Source organism: Centroberyx affinis, unplaced genomic scaffold (genome assembly GCF_046629955.1).
Source record: "Centroberyx affinis isolate AG114_WGS23_722 - 3 ecotype Tasmania unplaced genomic scaffold, CSIRO-AGI_Caff_v1 ptg002930l_1, whole genome shotgun sequence".
Classification (NCBI taxonomy): domain Eukaryota; kingdom Metazoa; phylum Chordata; class Actinopteri; order Beryciformes; family Berycidae; genus Centroberyx; species Centroberyx affinis.
The window spans coordinates 365,339-391,404 of record NW_027281049.1 but is presented as its reverse complement, the minus strand read 5'-3'; the positions used below and the strand labels follow the sequence as shown (position 1 = coordinate 391,404).

Genomic DNA, 26,066 nt, shown 5'->3' with positions numbered 1-26,066 from the left:
TCTAAAATTAAACCTCCAAACCAGGGCACTTGCAACAGATGCTAACATCTGTAAATATACAGGTGCTTCATTAAGGCAAGATACACGTGGAGCACAGCTGCCAGGCAGTGTCCAAAGCTCTCAGATCATATTCACGTTACAGGCGCATATGATTCATACGCCCGGTTATATAATGTGTATTGAAAATGCTGCAGATGGGAGGGATAAAGAGGGCAATAATGGATGAGATTGGGAAAAGCTTCAGCATATGGAGATCTGCCATTACTGGGGATAAAAGTTGCCCTCTGTCAGTCATTTTCAGATTGATGACTAATATTGGGTTGGGGTCCAAGGTTTTTACTGCTTAACTTAGATTTGACTGTGTGTGTGTGCGTGTGTGTGACAGAGAAAGACTTTAGATAAGTTCAGAGGGTCATAAGTCAGAACTTGTTAAGCCAGCCTTGTTGTTGTTGTTGTTGTTGTTGTTGTTGTTGTTGTTGTTGTTGTTGTTATTGTGTGTAGTTACAGCTCTCCCACACTGACCCACAATACCTTGAGAGACCCCTCTGCCCTTGTAAGCATTTCCTTTTGCATAATCCAAGACAGACTTAAGTTTCATATATAGGCTATATATATAGGCTTATACAAATAGGCTTACATATAGGCTTTCACCTTTACAGTACACTGTTATCAATTCACATTTTGATTGGTTTATAGGTTGTATACTTCTTGAGCAAGTCAATCTGTATTTTTATTCTTTTATCAATATATATTTTCTACCTTTTAGCTTTTCATTTTCAATATTTCTTTATTGCTGTTTAACCAAAATGGCTGTCAACCTCCACTATAAACATAGCAAAGCCCATGGTTTCTGCATTTATTTTAGAGAAAAGAGCAAGTTTCTAACTGGCTGCAAGCCGGTACGTTGTATGAGTGTGTCGTTGAACGTCAAACACTATTTTTATACCTGTGAATAGAGGAAGCGCACGTGACCGCACCTCTATGTGAGTAAATCAACATTGTTAACACACACCTCGCTGAACCTGAGGCGAATTTGCACTGACATGACACCTACTTTTAAGCTGCAAATAACGCATTCCAGGGAGCTTTCTCACAAATTTTGACAGTGCTTTGCTATAAACACATACCGTAAAATGTCGTGCTCCACTAATATGAGCTTCAGGCTACGCAGAAGTAGCCTCCTGCGTCATACAGATCACTGAAAAACTCGAGATCTAACGATGTGGGTGACTTTCTGACACCTCCCATGGGACGGATCAGTGGTAGTTGTGTGTTTTGAGGTGTAGTGATTGACGGGTCACTGGGTTCACCCGGGAAAGTGGACTGCAAAGGCCAAAGGAGGCTTCTTGGCTAAGACCATCAGTGGTCCACAAATGCAACTCAGGCTTGTCTTGGTTGGAGAGCTGCCAAGGAGTGCGGGCATGGGAAGCTTAGGCCAGTGGGACTTGACACATGTGACTTAACGAATCAGGTGGTTAATACGCTTTAAAAACCCAGCAACAGGAGCCAAATGTGTTACTGGTTGAGGTTCTTACAAACAAAGAATCACTTATGTGTAACAAAGATTATGGGCCCTAAAAACTAAAAGATCAGGCAGAAGAAGAAAGGATGTTTGAATGGTCCCAGGCTGTCTAAAGAGATTCCCAGTGTGTTCCCAGTTGAGTAAATGGCCCAAAGAAGTCCATTCTGTCATAAAGTCTCTGATATAACTGTAATCCTGGAGAGGCACTGGCTTTACCTCACATGTACACTGTCACATGTGTGTTTGAGGTGCGATTACACCGCCTTGTGTGAAACATGATATCTCCTTTCCCACGTGCGCTTTTCAGCCACAACCGGAGTGAAAGCGGTGTGGCAGAAGATGTCTGAGGAGTGAAGGGGATGCGTCACTGGATTAGTGCCTGAGAATCTGCTCCAGCGTCTCGCACTGAGCCGCTGAGACGCCTCCAAGAAGGGCACGACACTCGCCGCTCGCTTCCCTCCCCAAAGCCTTCCACATGAGCCAGCCAAGCCTTACCGCCCCACCAGGATGAAGAAGGAAAAGAAAACGCATATTTTACTGTTTCTCATCTTGGTTCACTTCACCTTGGGTAGGGTCCGCTCTTTTATTCTTTCTGTCTTTGTGTGGCTCAGACTTCTCGCTGGTGTATTGCCTTCACATTATCTGGTTAATCCTCTAACACAGAGGGCATGCCCATCTTATTAGACTGTTCATGCTGCTTGTGCTTTAGATAGAAATGTGTGATGATGTGCTTTTGTTGTGATATTGTTAACTTAATTCCAAAATAAATGTAATATTTAACCTCCGTCCTCGTCCCCCCTGCTTTCGGCTCCTGCCCTTTTAGCAAGTGAGTGCAACAAATATCTGTTAATTGTGTGAAGATTTCCTCTAAAAATAGAATTAGACTATATGCCTGTATGCCTGTGAGATTTCTGTATGATTTTCAGGTCCACACAGTATATAAAGTAGCATGTTGAATCGGTAATGCCATATACTATGACTTCTGTTCTGTTCAAATAACATGGGGCATGTTTATCTGTTTCTCCAAAAAGGGCAATCAGACTATGCTCCATATTTTTATGATAATGGCCCCAGCAGTACAAATGGGAATATGGCCTTGTTCAGCATCTCCGAGGATACACCAGTTGGTAAGTCTGACATGCGGTTTAATGGTGATTGTAACAATCGATGATTCAGTTATTAAGATCTATTTTAGGGGGTAGAACATTAACTTCGGTGTAGTTAAATGTATTTATTTTAAGTGCAAAAGTGCAGTGATGAAATTATCACATTGTTATTGAGGCTCAGGCTGATCACTGTAATACCTTATGGATTGTGACGTACATCCAGATTTACGGGAAGAAAACAGTATGGGGAGTGGCTCATCTTACCTGATTATCACACATGTTATTCATACGGAACAATGGATTTGTTCAATCAGTACAGCAATGAAATGAAGGCATTTAACCTCCTTCTCTGCATAATTAAAACAAACACAGAAATGTAATGTTTTTCCTGTAGGCTATTTGATGGAGAACAGTTTGAGTTATTGTCTTTCTCTGTCACTGTTTCCATGCAGGGACACAGATATACACTCTTAACGGCACAGATCCAGAGGGGGACTTTGTGCGATACGGCCTGACTTTTGAAAAGGGGTCCAGAGAATATTTTAAAGTGGACCCCAAATCAGGAAACGTGACTCTCATTCAGGAGCTCGACAGAGAGGTGAGTCTGTCACTGAGATTCTACTACTGTGGAACAAAATCACCTGTCGCCACTGTGACAATAAAGTGACAATATCCTCTTTTTTATAGAAACAAGATGAAATCTCGGTGCGTGTGAGCATAACGGATGGTCCCAATAAAGTGAGTTTCCAATCATGTGTTTTGTTCCAAAATGAGATGGTAGCCATTTAAAGAAATGGCAATAACTTAAGTCTGCAGTTGACAAAATGATAACTTTACAACAGAGTGGCAGAGTAACTCCTCTATATTTTAAACATATTGAATGATCATCTTCAGGGAATGATTTATCTTCCAAAAAGGACATAGCATTTTGGAAATCAACTCAAATATTTGTTTGAAATCTGCATGGACATTCATTTTACATTACACAACCATACGAGTTCATTTGCGGCTGAGACATTGTCTCTTGTCCCTGTTTACAGGTTGTTGAGACAGTACGAGTGTTTATCACTGATGCCAACGATGAGCGACCTGAATTTCAAAACTTGCCTTTCATCATTGATATCCCAGAGGTATGTAAAATAAAGACATTTGCTAACACCATAGTGTATTGATGTCAGTAGAGTCAAACACTGGAGAATAACGTGGGTTTAAAGGTTGAAAACGCCTTCTGATTGCCATGTTTTCTCTCTTTCCCAGGACACGGCTCCAGGCAGCAGCATCTACAGAGTCCAAGCAGTGGATAAAGATATTGGCTCTGGAGGCAGCGTCTCATACTTCCTCCTGGTAACACTAAACCATCGATAGCCAGCAATACAGCATCATCCAGCACAGTAACACTGTCTACTGGCTTGGTATGGCCTAGAGTTCAGGCTGAGACCGGCGGCTGCGCTGACATCATGCGAGCGCCGCTGCCATGTGGAGGGAGGAAAAGGGCATCGGAGTGATAGAACAGTGTGCGGAGGGAAAGATTAATCTCGTACGGGAGAGCAGTCTGGAAATGGTGTTACTTTAGTGGATTAAATTTCAATTACATTTTGAGCAAGGCATTGAAGGCTTAGCGGGAGCTTAGGGTCGCTCCTGGCCGACAACTGACAGCGCAGTAGCTGTCATTGTTCACGTGTCAACAGTGAGACACGACCGTCCCGCCGCAGGGCCAGAGGTGTGGGGAAAGTGTCAAGGTTGAAGTGAGAGGCAAGGCGAGGGAAAAACAGCCTCTGTAAAATACTCACTCTAAGCGATTAGTTTCATAGCGCTAAATTAAGTAGATACCAAACACCTGTGTGTCCTCCATTACTCTAATCACTGCTGACTGTGTGTTTTTTTTTTTTTACACAGAGCTCACCGCCTGCCAAGTTCACCATCGATGGGCACAGTGGAGTCCTCAGGATCAAACCTGGGGAGACTTTGGACTACGAGACCACGCCCGCGCACTTTGTGACAGTGGTTGCGAAGGTGAGAGGGCGGTGGTGTGAATGCTATTCTGATATACAGGGCAAAGATCCTCTCTGGAGGTCTAACCATGCGTTCAGACTGCGAGCAGCTTGGCTGAAGTGTCGCTCTATTCTGACAGACTGTGGGCGGGGCCAGAGGCCTCGACGGTATCTGTGTAGCGGTCTGCAGCTGCAAAGTTTCGAACAGGCAAATTATGTGTTTGTCACTGCTTTGGTATTACTATAACATACTCATAGCATTACATTGTTTTGATGAGTTAGCATAGCTAGTAAGCGCTAACCCTAACCTTGCATTAATCGAAAAAAAGAAAGAAAAGAAAATGACTTCAGAGCTTAACTTCAACTCCAACAGTGGATGCAGCCATTCTCCAATCATCATTTTAGAGGCTTTTTCTTCCTGAGTCTTTCCCATAAAAGTTGTAGAGAACTGGGAAGCTTTCAATGGCTGTAGGCAAGTCAACTTCTCATCCATTTTGCACCTGCCAGGTGGAACTATTGTTCATGAATGACCAAGGCCAGTGACCAAGTTCAGCTGTGGCTAACCTTTCTCAATTGACGAGCTTGTTGACCGTCAACACATTGGCCGAGTTTCCCTGGTAGCTCACATGGAAGTAATGTATTAACGGTCGCTCAGCTCTATAGGATATCAATGGACTTTGGCTCTCTTCTGCTGCGTTGCTCGCAGTGTGAGCCATAATATGATAAAGAGGTGGAAGAGAGGGTTAGTTACTCTCCACCTTCAGCCCTGAATACCTGTGGAGTAACACGCAGTATATATACAGTCCCTCAAAAACTGCTGTAAAGACTGCTCTATGTCGATTTCTTCTCTATTTCTGATATTAGATGAGTAGGTCTACATATTGGTTAGTAAGAGAGTGGGTATAGCCAGAGAAAGTGTTTAGACCCCCATAAATGTTGGTAATAAAGATGGGAATGAATCAGAGTTAATAAGCCCAGGGTTAAATTGAGAAAAAGTATCAACCTCTTAAGTTTGAGACAGAGGCATCCTCAGGAAAGATATTATGTCCATAGATGTGCAAGATCCCAAACTAGAAGTGAATCACTTTGGTAAAGAGATTGGAACATTTCTCTCTCCTCAGAAAGTCAGTGTAAAAAGTGTCTCAGCATATCCCGCTCTCCCTGAAGCGTTATAACATGATTAGCATAGATAGCAATGATATTTAAATGAAATTACACATTCCGATGTTTCTAATTATATTTAATTTGTCATGCTAGGTTACTGGTAAATGTGGATAACAAGAGGTTTACATTAGTTTTAAATGGAGACGGTCACCATCATAACAAAGTGGAACATTATATTAGAACATACTGCATCATTCACTAGTCAGGCTATAGCTCAAATGAACAGATGTGCCTAATGAAATCATTTCAAACCATGGACCATTTTGCAAATGTGAGGATTTAGTGCCATCATTACATCATCTTTTTTTTTTTTTTTTTTTTTTTTTTTCCATAATATTATATAGCTAGTTACCAGTTTGAAATCCCCATCTTCTGCCAAACCACTTCAGGCTAGTCAGCTGGTTACTCTGATCCTAAAAATAACTAATTTATATTATTATTTTATTGAGTGGAAGTGGTGAAATGCATTTAAACACTCCATTGCAGTTACTATTATAGTATAAAACATGGTGTAACTGTCCCTCTGCCATACTGTTTCTTTTCTCAGGATGGCGGTGGGAAGTACAAGGAGAAGCACCAGGTGTTGACCTCCACAGCCACCATAACAATCAATGTAGTTGATGCCCAAGACACACCTCCCTCCTTCATAGGAACCCCTTACTTTGGCTACATCTACGAGGTCTCAGTCCCTGTAAGTCTGTCTTCATTCTCTCCATATCAACATGCTGCGTTTTTTCAGTGCAGCTGATTGCATGTTATTGCTTTTGTCTACATGAATATGTAAATATTTGAATATGTTGTCATTTTTATTTCTAGGGTTCTGAAATATTCACGGTGTATGCTAAAGATGGAGATCAAGGCAATCCTAATGCCATATATTATTCTATTATCAACGGTAAGCACAATAAAATACTATTTTCAAAATAAGAAATAAATGCCATTTTGAACTATCTTTTGTTCCAATTAAACATAATTGTAACCTGTTTTATGGTACTTGCAGGTGTTTTTTCAAACTAATTTAACACTTTTCTGTTTTCCTGTTTCAGGTAGCGATGGTGTCTTTGACATAAATAGCACAAGCGGCTGCATCAGCCTGACAACTTATCCAGTCCAGCTGAAAAATGAATTATATGAAATTAAAGTCAAGGTAACAGTTGCTCTTTGGGTCTTGGGAACTACAAAGTCATCTCATAGTATAAGTAGATCTTATGATCATTGTTGAATGTGTGAATCTAATTTGAAACCCAGGCATCGGAGATAGGCCCAAATGACCAGCTGTTGGACTACAGCGTTACCATGGTAACAGTCCGCGTTGTGGATCTCAACAACCACCCTCCAACCTTCTACGGGGAGAACGGACCACAGAGCAAGTTTGAGGTCACCATGTATGAACACCCTCCTGCAGGGGAGATCCTCAGGGGCTTTAAGATCACGGTCAACGACTCGGACCAGGTAGGACAATTACTCATATTTCATATTTCTGTCACTGATCTCCATACACCATCATTTCTCAGGTCCCATGAGTCTGTACACTCCTATCATACTTCACAAAACATTCATTCAGTTTGGCATGTTGACTTTAAACATGCTATTGCTTGTCAATAACTTATCTTAAACACACTTGGTCTTAAACACACAGTAAAACAACAATATTCTGTCTAAAAATGATGCTCTAATATTCAAAATGGAAGAATTGCGATAGACTACAATACACTAAAATGCCTCTGGGTACAACATTGCATAAATGTCTGCTAACCAGCCTCCACAAGCATTGTTATGTCTAGTTATGTAATACCCATTTAAAATAAAAATGTTGGACAATAAACTAAAAATAAACAATAAACAATTAAAAATAAAATTGTCATTATGTCATCATGTCCATTAGCCCTCCTGCCTGAATGCTTCATGTCACATTATCTGCCAGAGAGACTTTTTCCCTTTTAGACCAGCCAAGGCTTGCTCAAGTCATTATCTTGCATCTGACCTCGCCAGAAATACCTATGAAATCAAAGGTTTATTTGATTTCATAGGTATTTCTGGCGAGGTGCACTTTTGGATTCATTTTTAGTTTTTTACTAATTCATGTAAATTTATAGACTGGATGTGTGTTCTTTACAGGGAGCAAATGCTAAATTCAAACTGAGGCTAGTGGGGCCGAGCCGAGTGCTGCGGGTGGTTCCTCAGACCGTCCTCAATGAAGCGCAGGTCACCATCATTGTGGAAGACACATCTGGCATCGACTACGAAAAGGGAGCAACCTTAACTTTCAAGGTCAGACTTTGTATTTGGTCTGGCCTCTTTGCGGTTATTAGCTGAAAATATTATTTTTACCCTCTACCGCTATTTATTACTATCAGTAATCATTTCTGTTCTGATTGAAATGGCACAATCACAATTTTCATTTGTGTTTCTGCAGCTGCTTGCAGTGGAGATCGACACGCCTGAGAGGTTCAGTGCAACAGCTGACATCGTGATTAACCTCCTGGACACAAATGACAACATCCCCAAATTCACATCAGAGTATTACATCACCAGGGTCCCTGAGAACTCCCCTGGAGGCTCTAACGTTGTGTCCGTAACCGTGAGTCCATCAAGATTAAACTCTGCTTTAACCCCACCGAAATATGATTATATAATCCACCAATCCCCCAATAAATGCATATTACTGGGTGCAGTTCATTAGATGAAAGCAGGTTGTTGCCAGACAACAAAGCTCAATGTTACCCGGCGCTTGTGCTTTTGTTGTCGCCAGTTATGAAATTCACATGACACTCTGGCATATGCTCTCTGTTATACCTCAAGGTGTATTTGGAAAAATACTGGCACATTTCTGACTTCCATTACAATTTATGTACCATGCAACCAGGCTATATTTGTGTTGTTTTCCAAGCGAAGCACTGATGAGTAAAAAGCTTAATTTCCCTCAAGGTTAATCGTATTGGCCGATGGCTCATTCCCTGCTCTTTCTCACCCCAGGGACAGACTTATAGTAGACAGACCCTGCTGGGTCAACCCCCCAACCTATTGTACATGAGCTTAAGACTCTAGTGGGTTATCCTAATCAGCTCCAATCATCTAAATGGACAGCCTTCAGCTACCTTGGCTGAGGGGTTTTGTCGCCCACCCTGACGACAGTGTTGTTGTATGATTATTGCTCCATGCAGTTCTACTAAAATTGTTATCAGGTTGGTAAATAATGCTGTTTAGAAGGTGTCCAATTTTTCACACTTTGGAATGTGTGCTGCAGGTATTGGCCCTCTAATCTCTGTCCATTTTTCCACAGGCAAATGATCCAGATTCAGGGCCTTGGGGCGAAGTCAAATACACGATTTATGGATCAGGATCAGATTTGTAAGTAGCGCCCTACACTCCTGCCAGTTTAGGTTCAGTCAGATCAGATGCTTAACTCGTGTGTTACCATGACTGTTCTAAATGCATTTCATGGGCTAAAATGTCACTTTTATGGGGATATGACTCCAAGGAAGGGAACCGATTTTCAGTACTGAGTAGATCCAGCTCTGGGTTGCAGGTAAACTCAGTTAACAACAGACCAGTCTTTTCTCATCTCAGTTTGCCTCTTTAATGGGAGAGGTACGCAGGAAACCAGTATGATTGGCCCCAGCCTGTGCTCCTCTGCTGCACAAACAGCTTACTCTAAGATGGCAGCAAGATGCTGGCTAATCTCCTAATTGGATTGGAGGGTAAAAAATAGACAGCCTGGCCTGTCTCACATAGGGAGAGCCAATTAACATGCAATGTGACAGCTGGAGCCACGGAGACGGCAGCTTTGAAAAGCAAGGCAGCATGCAGTAAATGGAAAGTGCAAATTTATGCTTGTCTCCAGGCAGAGAGTTGAGTTAATTGTGTGAAAGTTATCAGTTTCAAGGCAACTTGTTAATTTTCACAGAGAAAAGGTAGAGAAAGATGGGAGAAAATGGCTGAATAGGAGCCATGTAGTCACAGTGATAAACAAGAAAAAGTAAAAAAGTAATCTAATCAACTTTTGTTAACCATTAACAAAATCTAAATATATTTCTTCTTAATTACGGTTTTCCCACCAAGACTTTTAATCAAAGACCAACTTATGAATCGTCAATATCATTTTACAAGCATATTCTTGGCAATAAAGGACGGAAAACTGTGAACCACAAGGACACATTTAGAAATACGGATGTGATGTAAATATCTCTTGTGCCTTTATAGAAACCAGGCTCACTGGGGCAGACAATACTTCATATAAAATGGACAACTGTGGTTTTTATTAATACGTTCTCTATTTGGGACTGCAGATTTGCGATTAACCCGTCATCGGGCATCATCTACACGCAGCCCTGGGCCACGCTGGACGCAGAGGTCAGGTCCAAATACAACTTCTATGTCAAGGCCGAGGACTCAGAGGGAAAGTACAGCTTGGCCGAAGTCTTTGTCACCGTCCTCGACCTGAACGACCATCCTCCAGAGTTCGACGACAAACTGCTGGAGAAGACCATGGTTATTGGTGCACCTGTCAAAATAGAGGTACATTATGTGGTCTCCTTTTCTCCTCAACAACTCAAAATCTAATTCTAAATCAATAGGTAGAAACAGTGTAGGTGTTGTAATATGTTTGTTCAATGTGATTGCTTTTTTACAAGATCATTGCACAGATACAGGGACAGATATACTGAAATTCTGGTCTAGACTGATCTAGTTTATTTTATATATCACTTTATCACAGCCAAGTCTCTTTACATACCATTATATAGATGTCATATACCATACTACATCATATACTACATCATATTCACACCTGTTTTGCTGTCTACAGGCGGTGGATGAAGACGCAGAGTCTCCCAACAACGTCATTGAGTACTCCATCATGACGGCCGACCCCGACAACGCCTTCGACATCAACGCCGAGACGGGGGAGATCAAGCTGAAGCCTTACATCAAGTCCATGGCGATCGTGCAGAACATCACCAAGCAGAAGGACTGCAAGTGGTCTCTGGTGGTCCAGGCCCGAGACAGAGGCTCCCCGTCCTTCAGCACGACAGCGGTGGTCAATATCGATATCACTGAGGCGGTAAGACCCCCCTACCTGCGCTGGCCTATCTCAGCATGCTTTGCAGCGCTGTAACTATGCCGAGCCTGCATCATTGGCAGCATGGGCTGTAGATTCAAGCTATTTTACCACTTGATAATATTCTTTTCATGCTATGCACCTGCAGCTGAGCATCCTTGTTTCAACCTGTCACTCATATTTAATTCACCGCATCTTTAAGATTTTCAGTCATTTACATTAACCCATATTCCTGTAATATATGTTTGCACCGTTTATTAGTTTCTTCACCCTATGTTTTTTTTTCTTGGTGTTGTTTCTCTGTTGTGTATTGTGCTTTCAGATCAAAGCTCGAATTATTGCGTACTTCATGGGCCTCAGCAAGCGTCCCCTGACTGTTTTTGGAATTTGTCTCAGCATTGTCGTTTCCCTCATTTTATTAACGATCTGTATATCCACAATCATTTACTGCAATGCAGTGAAAAAGTCCAGAATCAACCCCGAGAGTAATTACATTAAAGTCGTCCGCAGGGTCAAGTGAGGAATATTTTATATCTGCAGCTATACTTCAAAATGCATTCACAAACTTTACAAAAACATATTTATTTTTTTACTGGTTTTCTATTGTCTGTAAAAGAGTACTGGAGCACATTTTAAGGAATGATATTACAATATGACAGACAGTTTAGATATATTTTTTTTATTTACCATGCCCAATATTAAACAATTTTATCATTTTGATTGGAAAATATTGAATAATAATAGTTTTCTAATACTCTAATACTAATTATATTCATAATATTATTACACCACCACAACACCATCATCTCATCTAAATTAAATTTTATTTAATTTTATTTTTTCTACCTGAGAGCATGTCTATTGGCTGTTTAAGTGGTTTAACTGACTAAGATGGAGCGGTCTACTTGGGATTGAAACCCATATTTGCTCAACTAATCTCCACTTTTCACACAAATGTGTATTGCACTTGGTCTCGTTATCATCAGTATCATCGCAGCACAACACTACTATCAAGTTAATCCTTGTGCAGCCCATAGAGCACATGCCAAAGAGAAATCCTAATGCACCGCACTGCCAGACGCATTCCCAACAACTAGTGTTGTGCGTAGTTCTTAGCTTTGCATCAGCAGTCCCATAGGACAGAGGCGAATGGATGATTGAGTGTTTGTGTGTGTGTGGAAGCATTACGTTGTTAGTAGACATGTTGTCTGGGCCTCCTCTGTCAGTGCTTTGCTCATCCATCTCTCATGCTTGCATGCTTTGGACAAATGGTGACTTAACGCTTGAATTCAGTCCCTTGGACTTGATTAAAACTATTGTATTTGTGCTCTTTTACAGACTCCTCTCAAGGGGCCTATGGCGGCCTTTTTAATGAAAACTAGGGAAAATCCTATGAAAGCTCTAGGCATGGTCACTGGTATCATTAGCATGTTGGTAGGAGTGACTGTCTTGATCTCTACGGCTATGTACATGCGCAACACAAAGTCAAACAGGATCATGCCGGTGCGGCGCATCATTCGGAGGCGACCCAGGGACCCCGAGCCCTGGAACCTCAAGATGCCCCTCTTCAAAGGCGACAACCCTGCAGATAAGTTCATTGTTGGCGGTCCGGAGAAGATGCCCGAACGGAGCATCAGCAGCCCCCGACAGAAGCCTCCACCCCCCTGCCTGCCCCCTCCGCCCCCCTGTAACACCCGGCCCACGGAGAGGCCCCGGGCGGTGCCCACCATCTCTGGTGCGCTGGCATTGAGAGGCTCCAAGAAATCAAAACCCAGCCGCCGCAAAGAGGGGAACATCAGCTCTGCCTTGGTGTCAGAGCTTAAAATGAAGCTGGAGCAGAAAATCATTGAGAACAACCAAGGCTATTACTAACTGTCTGACAAACTTTTTTGCGGACATTTGGATCTCATGACGGTTCTACTGCTCTTAGTTCATCTGCTGTCTGAGAGGCTTCATCTGAACCTAACATGATGATCTGCTGGGTTGGCCTACCTTTAAATTATCATGGGTAATTTAAAATGAGGGGGTACCACAGAAGGGGATACAAACAGTTGTGTTTCAATACTGGATATTGCACAAGTGAACTGCATTGCAACCTTGACTGATATGGCTTAGCCAGTCAGAGGAAAGAACTTGAGTCTGTCAGCGGTATCCTACCAGAAAATTCACCACACTGCCATCTTGAGGAGGATTACATCATGTTAACAACAGTAAGAACCACTACTGTAAATTGCCTGGGGGAGAGGATTACTAAGAATTACTGTGTATACATATGTTGCTGTTATTTCCTGAAAAGTGTAACGCTGAAGACCCTGTAATGTTTTCAAGAACACAACTAGGACTGCATCCAATACCGGAGCTTACAGCTGAATAACACAGTTATGACAAACACCACTGCTTAATATGAAGTGCTAAAGGTAGTAGTAATCTTTTTTTACTGTGTTATATCAGCTGCTTGAGAGCTAAGAAGTTGCTTTTTTTTATTATAATGTGCCACCGTAGGCTTTCAAAATAACAGCTACTGTATGTTACTTTTATTTACTTACGAGTGTTTGTGCTATCCTAGACAGATGCTTTTATATGACATGGGTCAATTTTTAATGTACAGCATTGTATTGTTTTCATTATTTTGGGCACAGGTATATGAAAAGATATGGACATGCCCTCTCACATGAATGTATCCTCTTACGGCAGTAAATAATCTAATTAGTCATATGCTTGAAATCTTCAAGCTCATCTATGTATTTAAACTGCTTGGACATTTCCCTTCTAGATGTAGATATTGTCCATTCTGTCTGTAGCGTTAAGGATCAACGTATAAAACACAGTCTATGTTACTGTTCAATGCCTTCAAATGTAGGCAAATCAATTTATTTCATTGCTGTAATGAATATCTCTTATCTGTCAATATCTTAATCAACTATATATTACAATTGCCTGTCCCTTTTAAGTGACATCTTTGTATTGTCTTTGTACGGTCTTGATTTTGAATAAATATTTGAAAATAACCATGATCTGTGCGTCTAGTTGAGTTGAGTTTATTTATTTTAGTTTACAAATGTAAAAATTAAATTAATAGAAAAACAATGTATCTAAAGTACAGTCAAGGATAACACATTAAAGTGAGAGACTTATTTCTAACGTGTAAGGTAAAAAAAAAAAAAAAAGGTATCGGCAGTATAGATCAACATTAATACACAATATAAAAAATATATGAATTAAAAATACCAATTTTGATATGTGCTACATTATGATTCAGTGCAAAATGATAATAAACACACAGCACTAAAATAACTACCTGCCAACAGTAACCACCATCAAATTCTACTTCCCAATCTAGCAGCCATTGTTTGACCTGACCATTGTTTGAACTTTGGTTGATACAGATTGGCTAAGCTTGTGTAAAGTCAACCCTGGAAAGTAGCTTGATAGGTATTCGAGATCCTGGTCATTGAACTTTATGCACTGTATTGAGCCTAAGTTGGGTTACTCTGTTTTCAACTGGTAGCCAATTTAATTCAAGGAAATAACTATTACCTATATGTTCTCAAGAGCCAAGACCCAACACCATACACAATATAGACAGCTCCTCATATCAGGATGGACTATGTATTTGTACTTTCAAAAACATTATTACATTCCAGTCTGAATTAGACTGACCTTCATTCTCCTCCAAATCTCCAATCTAGACTATTTACCCAAAGACCTCTGCCCCGGGAGTCATGCCCTCATATAATTGGCTTATGTCTTTTTGCTGGCTGCTGTTGAAGTGTATCACTAGTGACAGTTAGTGGATTGAGGAGGCAAGCTCAGAATGAAGAGTTAAACACAACTGAGAAAGTGTTCAGGAGTCATCAAAACATTATTTATTCGTTACTTAACAAAATACATACAAATTATGATATATGATGTAGTCATGCCAATGGGTGTACATTGATTGAACATAGCAATATAAATGATGATCACATTTAACAAATCAGTTTTTGATATGCACTCCATTTGCCTGTATAATCAGTGTAGATGCCATGTGCTGGGGCCTGTCATTAAATGGAAATATCATGTCCTACTCTCCTGTTAAAACACTGGGATTGACAGGATTCAGATAGAAAAGCACTGTAATCTCCTTACCAGTGTATGTATAAACGCACGGGAAAACACTGCTTATGTAACAAATCCTCTGAGTGATTGTGCTAAAAAATCAGAGTGTCTCAGCATTCGTCTTTAACTCCTCTTTAATCCATACATCATTCTATGCCATTACAAGAGAGCGAATGGAATCTGTAAAAAGATTAAAACAATAAAAAAATCGTGGATAAAAAAAAACAAGGTTACTATCCTCTCGTTTGAACCTCTTATACCTTCAGTCTCCTTTAATGAACCCACACAAAGCCCAACCCCATTACATTTTACAGTTTGGTGAAGTTAACAATAGTAAAGAAAAATATACAGTATGTAAGCACCAATGATTTACTACTTTTTAATTAAGCATGACTTTGCATTCAGTATCAAAAGATTAAGAAAAAATGTACCCAAAGAAGTATCAAATACATTTTATAACAAACATTTGACTTCTTGTTGAATATTTACACAGATAAATAACAAACTCTCCCTAGCAATAAGGAAGAAAGGCATTTCCATCTTGAGGTGACAGCTTAAGATTTACACATTCTATAGCAGATCTCTCATTAAAAACTGACTTTATTTACAGATACACTTCTAGGTTTTGATATTAATGCTAATATAGCTGAGCTGCACTGCCTCCTTTGCATTTATCCTCAGACCGCTGCCTCTTTATCTTGTCCTCTCCTGAGTCTCTGCACAGGCCCTCGTCGCTGGCCGCCTGCAGGCTGTCGAAGGTGCCTTGCCTCTCCATTTCTTGCAGGTCGCCCCCGTGCCGCCTGCGCTTCTTCCACAGATCCGTGCAGCGCTCCACGCAGCTGAACCTGGCCTCTGTGGTGCAGGCGTACATGCCGGCCGGCACCGCCAGCACCATGGCGCACACGATGACTACGATGTGGATGAGCCTCTCCCTCTGCTCCAGCTCACTGATGTCGCTCCCCGTCACGAACACGATGCACTGGCCTTCTCGGGGTGGCTGGTTTTTCAGAGTCACGCACACCTCGTATTTGGTGACGGGCAGCAAGTCGCTGACGGAGTAGCTGCTGATGCCGGGCCCGATGTAGATCATCTCCTTTTTGGGTGAATCGTACTTGCCAAAGTGGATGGTGAACCAGGTTTCTGCTGGGTTGTCTGTGGCTGCGTACCACTCCAGGGTGATGCCGTACACCGTCTGCTTGGCAATGCGGATATCGATGTAGACATTGTCATCGGATGACAACATAGGGAATGGTGGGGGAACTGGAGTGGAGGCATTGAGGGACCTGGTGTTGACTGTGATAGAGACAGAGGAATTCCCAATGAAGTTGTTGGCCATGCAGGTATAGAGGCCTCTGTCTGCCAGATGAAGAGAAGGGATCAGCAGCTGGGAGCTGATGGTCTCCTCATCCACGTGTGTCTCGGTAGCTGCAAGGAAAACAGGCAGAAAAAAACAGGCTTGCATCAAAAGCAACAAACCAAGGTCAGCCTGGTAGTCTACTGCATTTACTTGTGCAAGTGCGAGTCACATGCCACATGTTTTGCTTACATCTGGCACAGAAATTCAGGCCTAGCAGCATGTGCATGTGAAATGTAAGCAGGCCATAGATTATGTACTGGCCCTATTGTTTCTAAATCTTTTCATACAGCAAACGCAGCCCACAAGTTGTAGATATGATATCATGGTAAGTGCTCCTACTGCGGGTTGGCAGCAGTTTAATGGATGATAGAAGTAAAAAAAAATGTTACCAGCAAATCCTCTTATGATCTTCAGACTGTACATCCATTGAATGGTGGGGTCTGGCCTGGCCTTGACTAAGCATGTGAGCGTTGCATTTGCCCCCAGAGGTAAAGTGATGTTGGTCTCTGGGGCAGAGGCCACTGGCTTCATGCATGTTTTTAATTGGACCTCGTGGAAGAACTTCTTGGCCTTGGAGGTGGGGCCCGAACACGTCAAATAGGAGTTCATCAGAATGATAGGAGGACTGACTGCCCTGATGAATTCAACGAAGCCTTTGAGGCGGCAATCACACAACCAAGGATTGTCATGCAGTGCCAAAACCACATTGGAGACCATCCCCTCTTTCCCCCATGCTTTCTCTGATGTACGGTAAAGGGGCCAGTTAATGAAAACATCTTTTGATATGACACTAAGCTGATTGAAGGATAAATCTAAGTAGGTCAGACCTGGTAAGTGTCTCAGAGCGTGTTCGGGCAGCACGTCTAGACGATTGTGCTTCAGGTCTAAAATCTTGAGTTTCGGCGTGTCCTGGAACGCTGTCCACGGTACTGAGCTCAGTTTGTTCCCCTGTAACCTCAGCTCGGTCAGGTTCCCCAGCCCCTCCAGGCTTTTGATGTTCATCAGGGTGATGTCGTTGAAATTGAGCCACAGAAACTCCAAGGTACTGACTTTAGAGAAAGATCCGCGGGGTAACTCCGTCAGGTGGGAATTTTCAATACGAATTTTAGTAAAATCATCTGGGAGATCCTCTGGGACGCGTCCCATGGAGGTTTCCATACAAAGTAAAGATCTAGAATAAAGAGGAATGATAAGATTAACAAAAAAGGAAAGACGAGGTTATGAAAGATGAGTTACTGAACATTCATACAGTGTCTATACAAAGTTCTAGGTATCAGTTGTAGGTTGTAGTATTATTTGGTGTAGTAGGTTAGGTTTACAACAACACTCAAAGCCGTGGTTATCCCATAACCTACTTCTATTTCTAAATGCCCCACAACTTAAAAACAGTACAGGTTTCATGGTCGCTTACCTTCCCAAGGTGTCATTAGTGCAGGAGCAACCGGTCAGACAAGTTGATGATCCAGGAGTGATGAAATAAAATACCAAAGCAATACGTAATGTAACATAAAAGGTGTCCATATTCCTAGGGATGCATGTGAAATAGGCCTGTTTGAGCAGGACATGCCCAGGGGCTGGGCAGGAGAAAGCCTATTACCTTAATCTGCCTTGACGCAACGCTTAAGACACTAAGTGACATGTGAGACACACCGGAAATTGTGTATTTTTAGCAATGAACCACTTTGTCTTATAACTATTGTAAGATCTCCTCAAAAGCATGCAAACGCTCTCTGCAACCGTACAATCAAGATTCAATAGTTATAGTTACATTAAAATTAAAATTAGTTCATACGGTTTTATTTTCAGGTATAGCCCAAAATGCTTTGTATCAGTCTAATTTAATTTATGTGTTCCCTTCCAAAGCACTACCATGGACACGACAGGAGGCCTGTCAGTATTAAGAGGGTTGGACACAGAGCCCATCAGGCTTAGCTATAACAGAGAGGTGGGGGGGGCGGGAGAGAGAGACAGATGTCTGGAAACTACTGTAATCTGACCTCAATAATCTGAACGCTGGTTATCTCTCGGTTTGTAAAGGCAGAATCAACATAGAAAGCATGTGTGAATACAGACACCATCAATAGTGGAATACTGCTTGTCCGCATATCTAACATTTCTCTAACATTTTCTTCTAATATCCAAGCTGTTAAAAGGAAAAAAGATAGGTCAATCAGATCCTTTGTATTGGTAGAAAAAACTATTGTAATGTAGGTAACCTGTTGGTCTAGTGGAATAGATCTTAACAATAACACTAGGCACATAACCTAGTATCACAATATCATTATGATATAAGTTTTGCATTGAGTATTGGTCATTGTTTATAGTTAGTTTGCTTGCACTGCGCTATATCAAGTGCAGACATTTGCCAAATAGTATTTATAAATGCTTTTTCTGGTTTATTTTAGTCTACTTAAATGCTACTTAGTCTAATTAGGCACAAAGGACAGAACAATGAGTGCCAGGAAGTTTAGTTAAATATTTGTAAGTAGATTTATCCTTTGTTATTGAGAAGAATATGCCTGACATTATTGGAATTGTCCTGATCCCGTAAAAAACACCCATCTGCTGCTCCAAGCAGGTTAAAACAAATAGGTTTTACCACACAAAAAATGTAATTCTTCTGTAAATTCTGTATATTCTGCATAATATAAATGTTTCCATTCATTAGGATGCTACTTTTGTGTATTTGTTGCTTCTGTCTTCTAATATTGATTTTTTTTTTTTTTTTTTAAATCAATGTTTTGAGAAGTAAAAAAAAAAAAAGCCTGTAAACATGTATTGATATAAAAATATTTATTTTTCATATATTCACACATACATATCTCAGGTCATAAATATACACATTATAAAATATACTGTATTTTAGGAATTGAGCCCAACAGTAAACCTGGCACATTAATATATAATAGACTGATGCAAAATAGGCTAGCAATTGCCGGTTCATCATTTCTACAAATACACCATTTTATTAAGTAAAGATTTAAACAGAATGCTGAGGTTACATCTCAGGAGGGCTCCTCCTTCCTAAAATGGGTTTCAGAGAGTTTAGGACATTTCAAAAAATATCCTTCTGCATAACGTCCCCTTTAAAAGTGCATGACAAATACAAAAGACATTTTTACACATTAAAAACATTGCATTTAAATAGTGAAATCATATTACAGTGTTTATTTCCCTTTTTGCAGTTCACCACATCAATGGTGGCCTGTATTCCCAAAGGCTGTAAAATAATACATCATTTCATACATCCGATGCTGAGAGAGCTGTCAATGTCCTTTGAAGACCCCTGAAGGGAGTCATTTGAGTCTTTTTCGCTACTTTAGTCTCTGAGCGCAGTGGCGTAGCTATTTACATCACAGGCCCTTAGAAAGCATAGTGCATCCTCCGACAGTTGAGGCATACGTTTGGTATCAGCAGAAGTACTCGTTTGGTGGTCCCTCAGTCCTGGCCGTGGCCTCCGAGTCCACGCTAGACCTTGCAGAGAGAAGCCTGTTGGACTCATCAGGATTTAGCCTCGTCAGATACTCCCCCTCCATTCCTTTAGCTTTGGTCCCAGGGGAAAGGGTCTCAAACGTGACATAGGAGTCTTGCATTTCTTTGGTCTGCCTCCCCAGCAGCTTTTGACAGCGCTTCTTGAGGGCCCCGCAGCAGACAATCAGTGTCAGGGGGACAGCAATCACACATGCCACAGTTATCACCACTACATTAATGAGCTTCTGGGTGCCACTGGCACTGGCCGCCTCATCTGTTGAGAAGATTACACACTGCTCCTTTTTCGGGATCAGGCCTTTGACGCAAACACAGGCAATGTACTTTGTCTTTGGCACCAGGCCATCAATGGTGATCCGGTTCTTTCCTGCACCTACATTGATACGACGCATGTCTCTCTCACCAAATATAGCATATAGGACGCTGAATTCTGTGGTGTTAGTGGCTGTAGGGGCACGCCAGTTCAGAGAGACAGTATGGTCGGTGTCACCAATCACCTTAACTGAACGCACTATCCTTTTCTCTGGCGCCTGCTGTAAGGAGGAGGCATTGGCTGCTAAGTTGCTCAGAACATCCTTCTCCACCTCCATTGGCCCAGCTGTGTTGGATGCACTGGTTGGTCCCTCTGCAAGACTGTCAGAAATGCTATAGCTCTCGATCTCATACTTCCCAGTGATGCCTTTGCCATTGAGGGGTTCGATGATGGGCTGGGCAGCCGTGGTGGTTGGTGGAGGTACATATCTGGCAATAAGTTTCTCCTGATATGCTGCCTTTCCAATGCCACCAGTTTTCTTCCCTCTGGGTCTCTTAGAAACGGCGCCTGTTTCCTCTGACCGAAAGGAGTCAGTAATGACCAAGGAGATGATGGCGTCTGCTGTCCCCACGAAGTTGGTTGCTTTGCAAACATATTTTCCGGAATCACGGTAGGCGACAGCAGGCACACTAAGAATCGACCAAATGATTCCCTCCTTTGAAATCTCTTCCTGAACTGCAAAAACAGAAAAAACAGTCCAGTGTTAAGTGGATTGGTCCAAAAAGTCAAACTTTAATCTCATTGTCACTTTAACCTACACAATGACAGAAATAGATATTACTGTTCTAATCTTAGGCAAACAGGCAGGTCTGGAATTACTTTAGCGGAACTCACCAGTGCCGTTCATCTTCTTGCCATCAGCACGGGTCCAGGACAGCTCGGGGATGGGGACGCCAACCGTCCCACAGCGCAGAAGGACATTGTTGCCCAAGGAGCTCCGAACGCGAGCCACGGCGGTGTGGACCCGAGGCCCCTGGCACCTCTGCAGCTCCGCCTCGGTGAAGAGCACCCCCGACAAGCTCTCCGGATCAGCGCACCTCAGCCTGGTGTCGATGAGCGCCACGGAGGATGATGGGGACTTCTGAAACTGAACCAGATCATACAGCCGGCAGTCGCACAGCCACGGGTTGTCATGGAGACCTGCAGAGGAAACCAAGTGTGACAACTGTGATACATATTCAGGCAATAAATGAAAAGAAACTAAAATTTTTAACTAAGAATCTTCATCTGAACTACTATTAGTATATCTATCCTCAATGTTTTCCTTCACACATTCTCCACAAGGGACAACCAATGGTAACAAGTCATTTTAAAACCAAGGACTTATGGTTCTAAGTTTAAATTAACTGAACTAGTGTGACAACTTGACACACTGGACACAATAGCTATAATTAGACTAATCCCTAACACCATTTTACATGGTGACGGTGTCAAGACACTGTACATTGCATAACACAAAACTAGTGGTCATGCAGGGCAGCTTAAAAAGAATAGTTTCCAGTGTCCTCATATGCTGCAGCTTGATCCTTACCGAGAATCAGTTTGGAGGACTCCATGTCCTGGGATGGCTTCACACTCAGCCACATTGTGAGGACCTCTGCAGGAATAGTTCCCATACTGTTGCTTGATAAGTCCAGATAGGTTATATTCTTTATGTACATGGTTGCTTCACTAGGGATGGACGAGATCTTGTTGTTGTGTAAATCGAGAAGTCTCAGGTTAGGCATATCAGTCAGAGACGCCCAGGGGAAAGAGGTGAGGGAGTTGCCATCCAGCCTCAGCTCATCCAAACTGTACAGACCCCGGAAACTGTCCACATTCAGTGAGTTCAGTGAATTGAAAGACATCCACAAGAACTCCAAGTTGTTGAGGTAGTGGAAGTTCTCGCTTGAAATCCTGGTGATTGCTGTCTTCTCAATGCGTAGTTTTGATGTGTCAGTGGGGAAATTTGGAGGGACCACAGTGATCTCTGGATCATTGCAAAGCACACTCCTACAGGAGAAATGAAGAATATTTATTTAGAATTACACGTGAAAGAGAACCAATATTCTCTATCTGCATTCTACTTTACATAATAATGAAACATGTAGGGTTTGCACATTTAATAATGGATTAGTGGAATTTAATAAGTGGATTTAATAATGAAAAAAAAAATTCTGACTGTTTTGTTAAACACTCCTCCATAACATTTGAGGGAAAACAGTATAGGTCACTAACGAGCAAAGAAGATTAAAGAGCAACTCCAAGTTAATCCTTTACTATATAGAGAGTGACTGAAGAAAGCTGCAGTGCAACTCAATTTAGTAGTCTACACCACAAGAAATAACAAACTACATGTAGGCCTACTGATAATGAAATGTACAGTAATATTATAATAATATTACAATTGCTCCTTTCTTACCTTGCTTTCGATCCGTCGCTTAATTTGTGGAAGAAGCAGCTGCATTGTGCTGGACATGAACTGCTCAGCAGCGGAAAGCAAAGTAATGCCAAAAAAAACCCCACAGCAAAATGTCGAATCATGTTTTCTCCCGCAAGCTACTGTACTCTATCCAACTAAACTACAAATATAAAGCACGCGCTGCTGCTTGCTTTAACCGGACATCGGATGCATCGTAGTGTCTTGCAGGCTCAGAGCTCCATACTGCTCTGACTGGTCTGAATCCTCAGATAAAAAGGATAGGCAGGGATTAGTGAAGGGACTTGGGTTATTTTCATTCACACGATTATTGCTTCCTGGAAGCTGATAGGCTGCGCAGTTTTACTTTCATTATAGGGGAAACATTTTTCAGTAGTTGATTGGATGGTTAATTATGGGCACAACATACAACTTTTAAATGGAGCTATAAGTGCTGTTTTGTGAAGACACGCACAGTGCAGGCCCATTGGCTATAGAAATACATTCTCTACGCTGAATATGGTTTATGATCATGATTATGAAACTTAATTTTCTCCCTTTAGAAATATTTAATCTGTGTATTTTCTAGGTAGGGTATACGTTTTGTAAGATGTTTCGTTCATCAACACATTTTAAATTGGACATTTTTTTCCACCATTTCCATTCATCTCTAATGATTAACAGGCCTAAGATACACTCTCATGAAAAACTCTTCAGATGTGATGTGTAAGAGTCGCACAGAAGTGCCCCACTTTTTGTTTCAGTTTCATGAACTTGTCTTCTTGTCACAGCGGTGGCGAGTCTTTACATTATGGGAACGGATGTACTAGGTCTGCTGACGCCCACTTTCACCAGCCATTTCCATTTAGATTTACCATAATTAAAACACAGTACCGCGGCACAGCAAATATTTGAAAACATACAAATAACCACTAGATGGCAGAGAAGAGTAGCCAAGGTTGTAGTATAGGCCTAATCATAATATGACTGATCTTGTAGTTTTGCTGCAGACGCAGACAGCACTCCAGAAGAATAACTGCTGAGTTTGTTTCCCCGTCCAGTTGATCATTATGTTAAAATACCAAATTCAGACTCATGATCTTTCCTTGTGATTTGTTTTGCCTCACAGTATGTCTTATGTTCATGACCTTTGATTTGCAACAAGGCAGACAGCTAAAGCTCACTTTTTCCAAAAGCCAGCTGAAATAAACCCAACTTGCACTTTTGCAGATGCATACTGCTCATCTGACCTTTGCAGTGTTTTGCATGCATACACATACACAACCTACAGTTAGAATATTCTACATTTTAACATTATAAAGCATGGATGAGCAAATAGATATTATCTAGCAATAATCTAGCACCTTGCAGAACATGTCAATATCCATATTTTGTGTGTGTGTGTGTGTGTGTGTGTGTGTGTGTGTGTGTGTGTGTGTGTATGACACACTTTCTGTGTGTGGATGATTAAACTGTCACTGTCTCTGGGGTTATTCACAGGTGCAGAGGTTTAAGGACATGGTTGTATGGAGGGATTTGAAATCCTTTAATCCAGTCATCTCTGTGTCTCTTATTAATACATCTTTGTTCTATTTCTTTCAGGAGAGTTGTCCCAGCACCTGGGAGAAGCCCCCCGCCCCTCGCTCTCCCTATCTGACCTCTGACAACATATATTCATCCGGGAGGGAGAAACAACTTGCCAGGTGCACTGTCACCAATGCTGTCACCAACTCATTCCTGTGCGAGGATGGACAAAAACGTGTGTTGCTAAAGTCAGTCTTGCTCCTATTCCTTGGCATCTGGGTACCAATGCAATTTCAACAATGTGGCCTTTGTTTCATTGCAAAACCAGCAGATTATGATGGTGTAATTAACTGTTTGCCAATACACTATGCAGCAGCTACGGTGGCAGCTAATGCATTTGCTGTTTTAAATAACCTCATGGCAGTTATAGAAAAACAATTACAGCCCAGTTAATTATAGTTTGGGGTTTTTCAGACTATAAATTATGGATACATTACACTAATTGCACTATTCTTGCAAAGGATAAACTTTTGTATTGGAAAGTATCTCAAAAGACCACTGTTATCTAATATTTATAATCAATAGACTCTTACATCTTAAAATTACATTACACAATAATTTTCAACTGTCAAATGCTGTTGGGCTAAAAGTTCTTTCAATCAATTTGAGAACAAATTGATGAGTCATTTAATTGTTTACATTTTGATCAAGGATTGTGACTTTGCCATTTTGATTTATCTAGTAGTGTAGAATTCATACAAATACAAATATACAGTAAACAAATCCTTCAGTGTGTTATTGAGAATTAGCATTTGCACCAGTTGAGGCAATCATTGCAATCAAAGGTCTTGGAATAGTTGGTTCAGACCCGATCTGATTTCAACATGCTTAGCCCTGGTAGATTAACAGATTCTTTTAATGAAACTTTTGCATTGTGAAAGTGGAATTCTGTTCGCCTTGCAATGCACTCTCAGCTGTTGACAGACACTTCTTATATTGTGTGATTTAGGGCAGAAGACAAACATTTTGATATGAACATCAGTACACATTTATGTATAACAGCGAGTTTTTTTACTTTTCAGTACAGTGTCAACAGTGCTGTCACACTGAAATCACTGAGTTGAATCAATCTAAACTCAAGAGCCTGAACAGGATGCAATACTAAACATGAACATTGCCCACAGCCCAGATAGTCCAGCTGGGTGGACTATCTGGGCTGGGACAATATGGGCAGTTTGAGAAAGGGTATTATAAATCCATTGGGACACATCATTACTTCATAGTTAATGAGTTTGTGGTAATCTGTGTACAGATTAGTGGTGCAATCAGAGTCGGCCCAAATGTTACATTTTAAAAGGTTCAGGCTAGAGTGAGTGCCAAAGGTCATTTCTCTGCTGTCCTAGTTTTTTTATGGTTAGGCCTATGTGTTATTTTGGTCAAAAATTTAAAGCAACTGAACAAATAAATGAATGATGTTCTGCTATTTTAACAGACTCAGTGTTAATTGCTGACTATTTACACTAAATAAGCACAGAGATGGTATTATTTTTGCTAAAAACCTGCACTTAGTCATTTGTTTGTGTATGAAGACAGCTGGGTGGTCCAAATGAGAAATGAGGTAGTGTAGGTTTTTGTCCATCTAAAACATCTTGATTGGTTTTGACTTGGATTATGGATACTGTGATACATTTTTGAAAGTTTGATCAATAGGCCATATATAATGTATAGCCTATCTGGAGTTCACAATACCAGTTGTTAAGAAGAAAAAGGCATTTTCATGTTTTCAGTTATTCACAGTATCAGTATCGTCAATGAATTTGGCCTATTAGGACCGGCTTTGTTTCTCCAAAGCCGGTCTGTTCGCGAGCAATTTTTCGCTAATTTACAAAACGCACGGCTCGCGGATGAACCTTTAATTTGACGTTTCCGCGCGTGTAGAGATCAGAGGCTTGCGCAGCAAACACGCAAACTTTAGGCGACCGCAAACTCCCAGAAAGTTTGAGGGAAGCGTAACTTTGCTTGTTAGGACATTCTTTGGGGGATTG

The 26,066-nt window shown here is 41.3% G+C and overlaps 3 protein-coding genes across 5 annotated transcripts; 1 reads left to right on the top strand and 2 right to left on the bottom strand.

Moving 5' to 3' along the window:
- Positions 1 to 2,029: 2,029 nt before the first annotated feature.
- LOC139658602 (cadherin-related family member 1a-like) lies at positions 2,030 to 12,714 on the top strand. 3 transcript variants are annotated; one of them, XM_071536734.1, is made up of 18 exons: positions 2,030 to 2,090; positions 2,346 to 2,348; positions 2,554 to 2,649; positions 3,081 to 3,226; positions 3,316 to 3,366; positions 3,669 to 3,758; positions 3,886 to 3,972; positions 4,525 to 4,641; positions 6,331 to 6,474; positions 6,600 to 6,678; positions 6,830 to 6,930; positions 7,032 to 7,235; positions 7,902 to 8,054; positions 8,200 to 8,364; positions 9,067 to 9,134; positions 10,073 to 10,301; positions 10,591 to 10,845; positions 12,181 to 12,714. In XM_071536734.1, exons 1-18 carry the CDS (start codon positions 2,030 to 2,032, stop codon positions 12,712 to 12,714), a joined length of 2,583 nt encoding a protein of 860 aa, XP_071392835.1. The 3 variants fall into 3 exon arrangements, with proteins under 3 accessions (XP_071392835.1, XP_071392834.1, XP_071392833.1); XM_071536733.1 differs by lacking the exon at positions 2,346 to 2,348; XM_071536732.1 differs by lacking the exon at positions 2,346 to 2,348 and having other exon boundaries at positions 2,030 to 2,099.
- A 2,134-nt stretch (positions 12,715 to 14,848) lies between these two features.
- LOC139658608 (leucine-rich repeat, immunoglobulin-like domain and transmembrane domain-containing protein 2) lies at positions 14,849 to 17,818 on the bottom strand. Its single transcript, XM_071536739.1, has 3 exons — positions 17,709 to 17,818; positions 16,687 to 17,468; positions 14,849 to 16,365 (listed from the first exon to the last, which is right to left on the bottom strand). The coding sequence occupies exons 1-3, from the start codon at positions 17,816 to 17,818 to the stop codon at positions 15,578 to 15,580; spliced, it is 1,680 nt and encodes a 559-aa protein (XP_071392840.1). The 3' UTR covers positions 14,849 to 15,577.
- A 1,657-nt stretch (positions 17,819 to 19,475) lies between these two features.
- lrit1b (leucine-rich repeat, immunoglobulin-like and transmembrane domains 1b) lies at positions 19,476 to 22,622 on the bottom strand. The gene is made up of 4 exons (XM_071536736.1): positions 22,501 to 22,622; positions 21,631 to 22,091; positions 20,934 to 21,239; positions 19,476 to 20,774 (listed from the first exon to the last, which is right to left on the bottom strand). Exons 1-4 carry the CDS (start codon positions 22,620 to 22,622, stop codon positions 19,708 to 19,710), a joined length of 1,956 nt encoding a protein of 651 aa, XP_071392837.1. The 3' UTR covers positions 19,476 to 19,707.
- Between the last annotated feature and the right edge of the window lie 3,444 nt (positions 22,623 to 26,066).

Bases quoted from the DNA above. Each gene is read 5' to 3' on its own strand.
- LOC139658602 (XM_071536732.1), top strand. From the start codon at position 2,030: ATGAAGAAGGAAAAGAAAACGCATATTTTACTGTTTCTCATCTTGGTT. The intron at 4,642-6,330 runs GTGAGAGGGCGG...TTCTTTTCTCAG, and splicing joins TTGTGACAGTGGTTGCGAAG to GATGGCGGTGGGAAGTACAA. The intron at 7,236-7,901 runs GTAGGACAATTA...TGTTCTTTACAG, and splicing joins CGGTCAACGACTCGGACCAG to GGAGCAAATGCTAAATTCAA.
- LOC139658608 (XM_071536739.1), bottom strand. From the start codon at position 17,818: ATGGACACCTTTTATGTTACATTACGTATTGCTTTGGTATTTTATTTC. The intron at 17,469-17,708 runs GTAAGCGACCAT...TCTTTATTCTAG, and splicing joins ACTAATGACACCTTGGGAAG to ATCTTTACTTTGTATGGAAA. The intron at 16,366-16,686 runs GTAACATTTTTT...TTTTCCTTGCAG, and splicing joins GATCATAAGAGGATTTGCTG to CTACCGAGACACACGTGGAT.
- lrit1b (XM_071536736.1), bottom strand. From the start codon at position 22,622: ATGATTCGACATTTTGCTGTGGGGTTTTTTTTGGCATTACTTTGCTTT. The intron at 21,240-21,630 runs GTAAGGATCAAG...TTTCCTCTGCAG, and splicing joins GTCCTCCAAACTGATTCTCG to GTCTCCATGACAACCCGTGG. The intron at 20,775-20,933 runs GTGAGTTCCGCT...CTGTTTTTGCAG, and splicing joins CAAGAAGATGAACGGCACTG to TTCAGGAAGAGATTTCAAAG.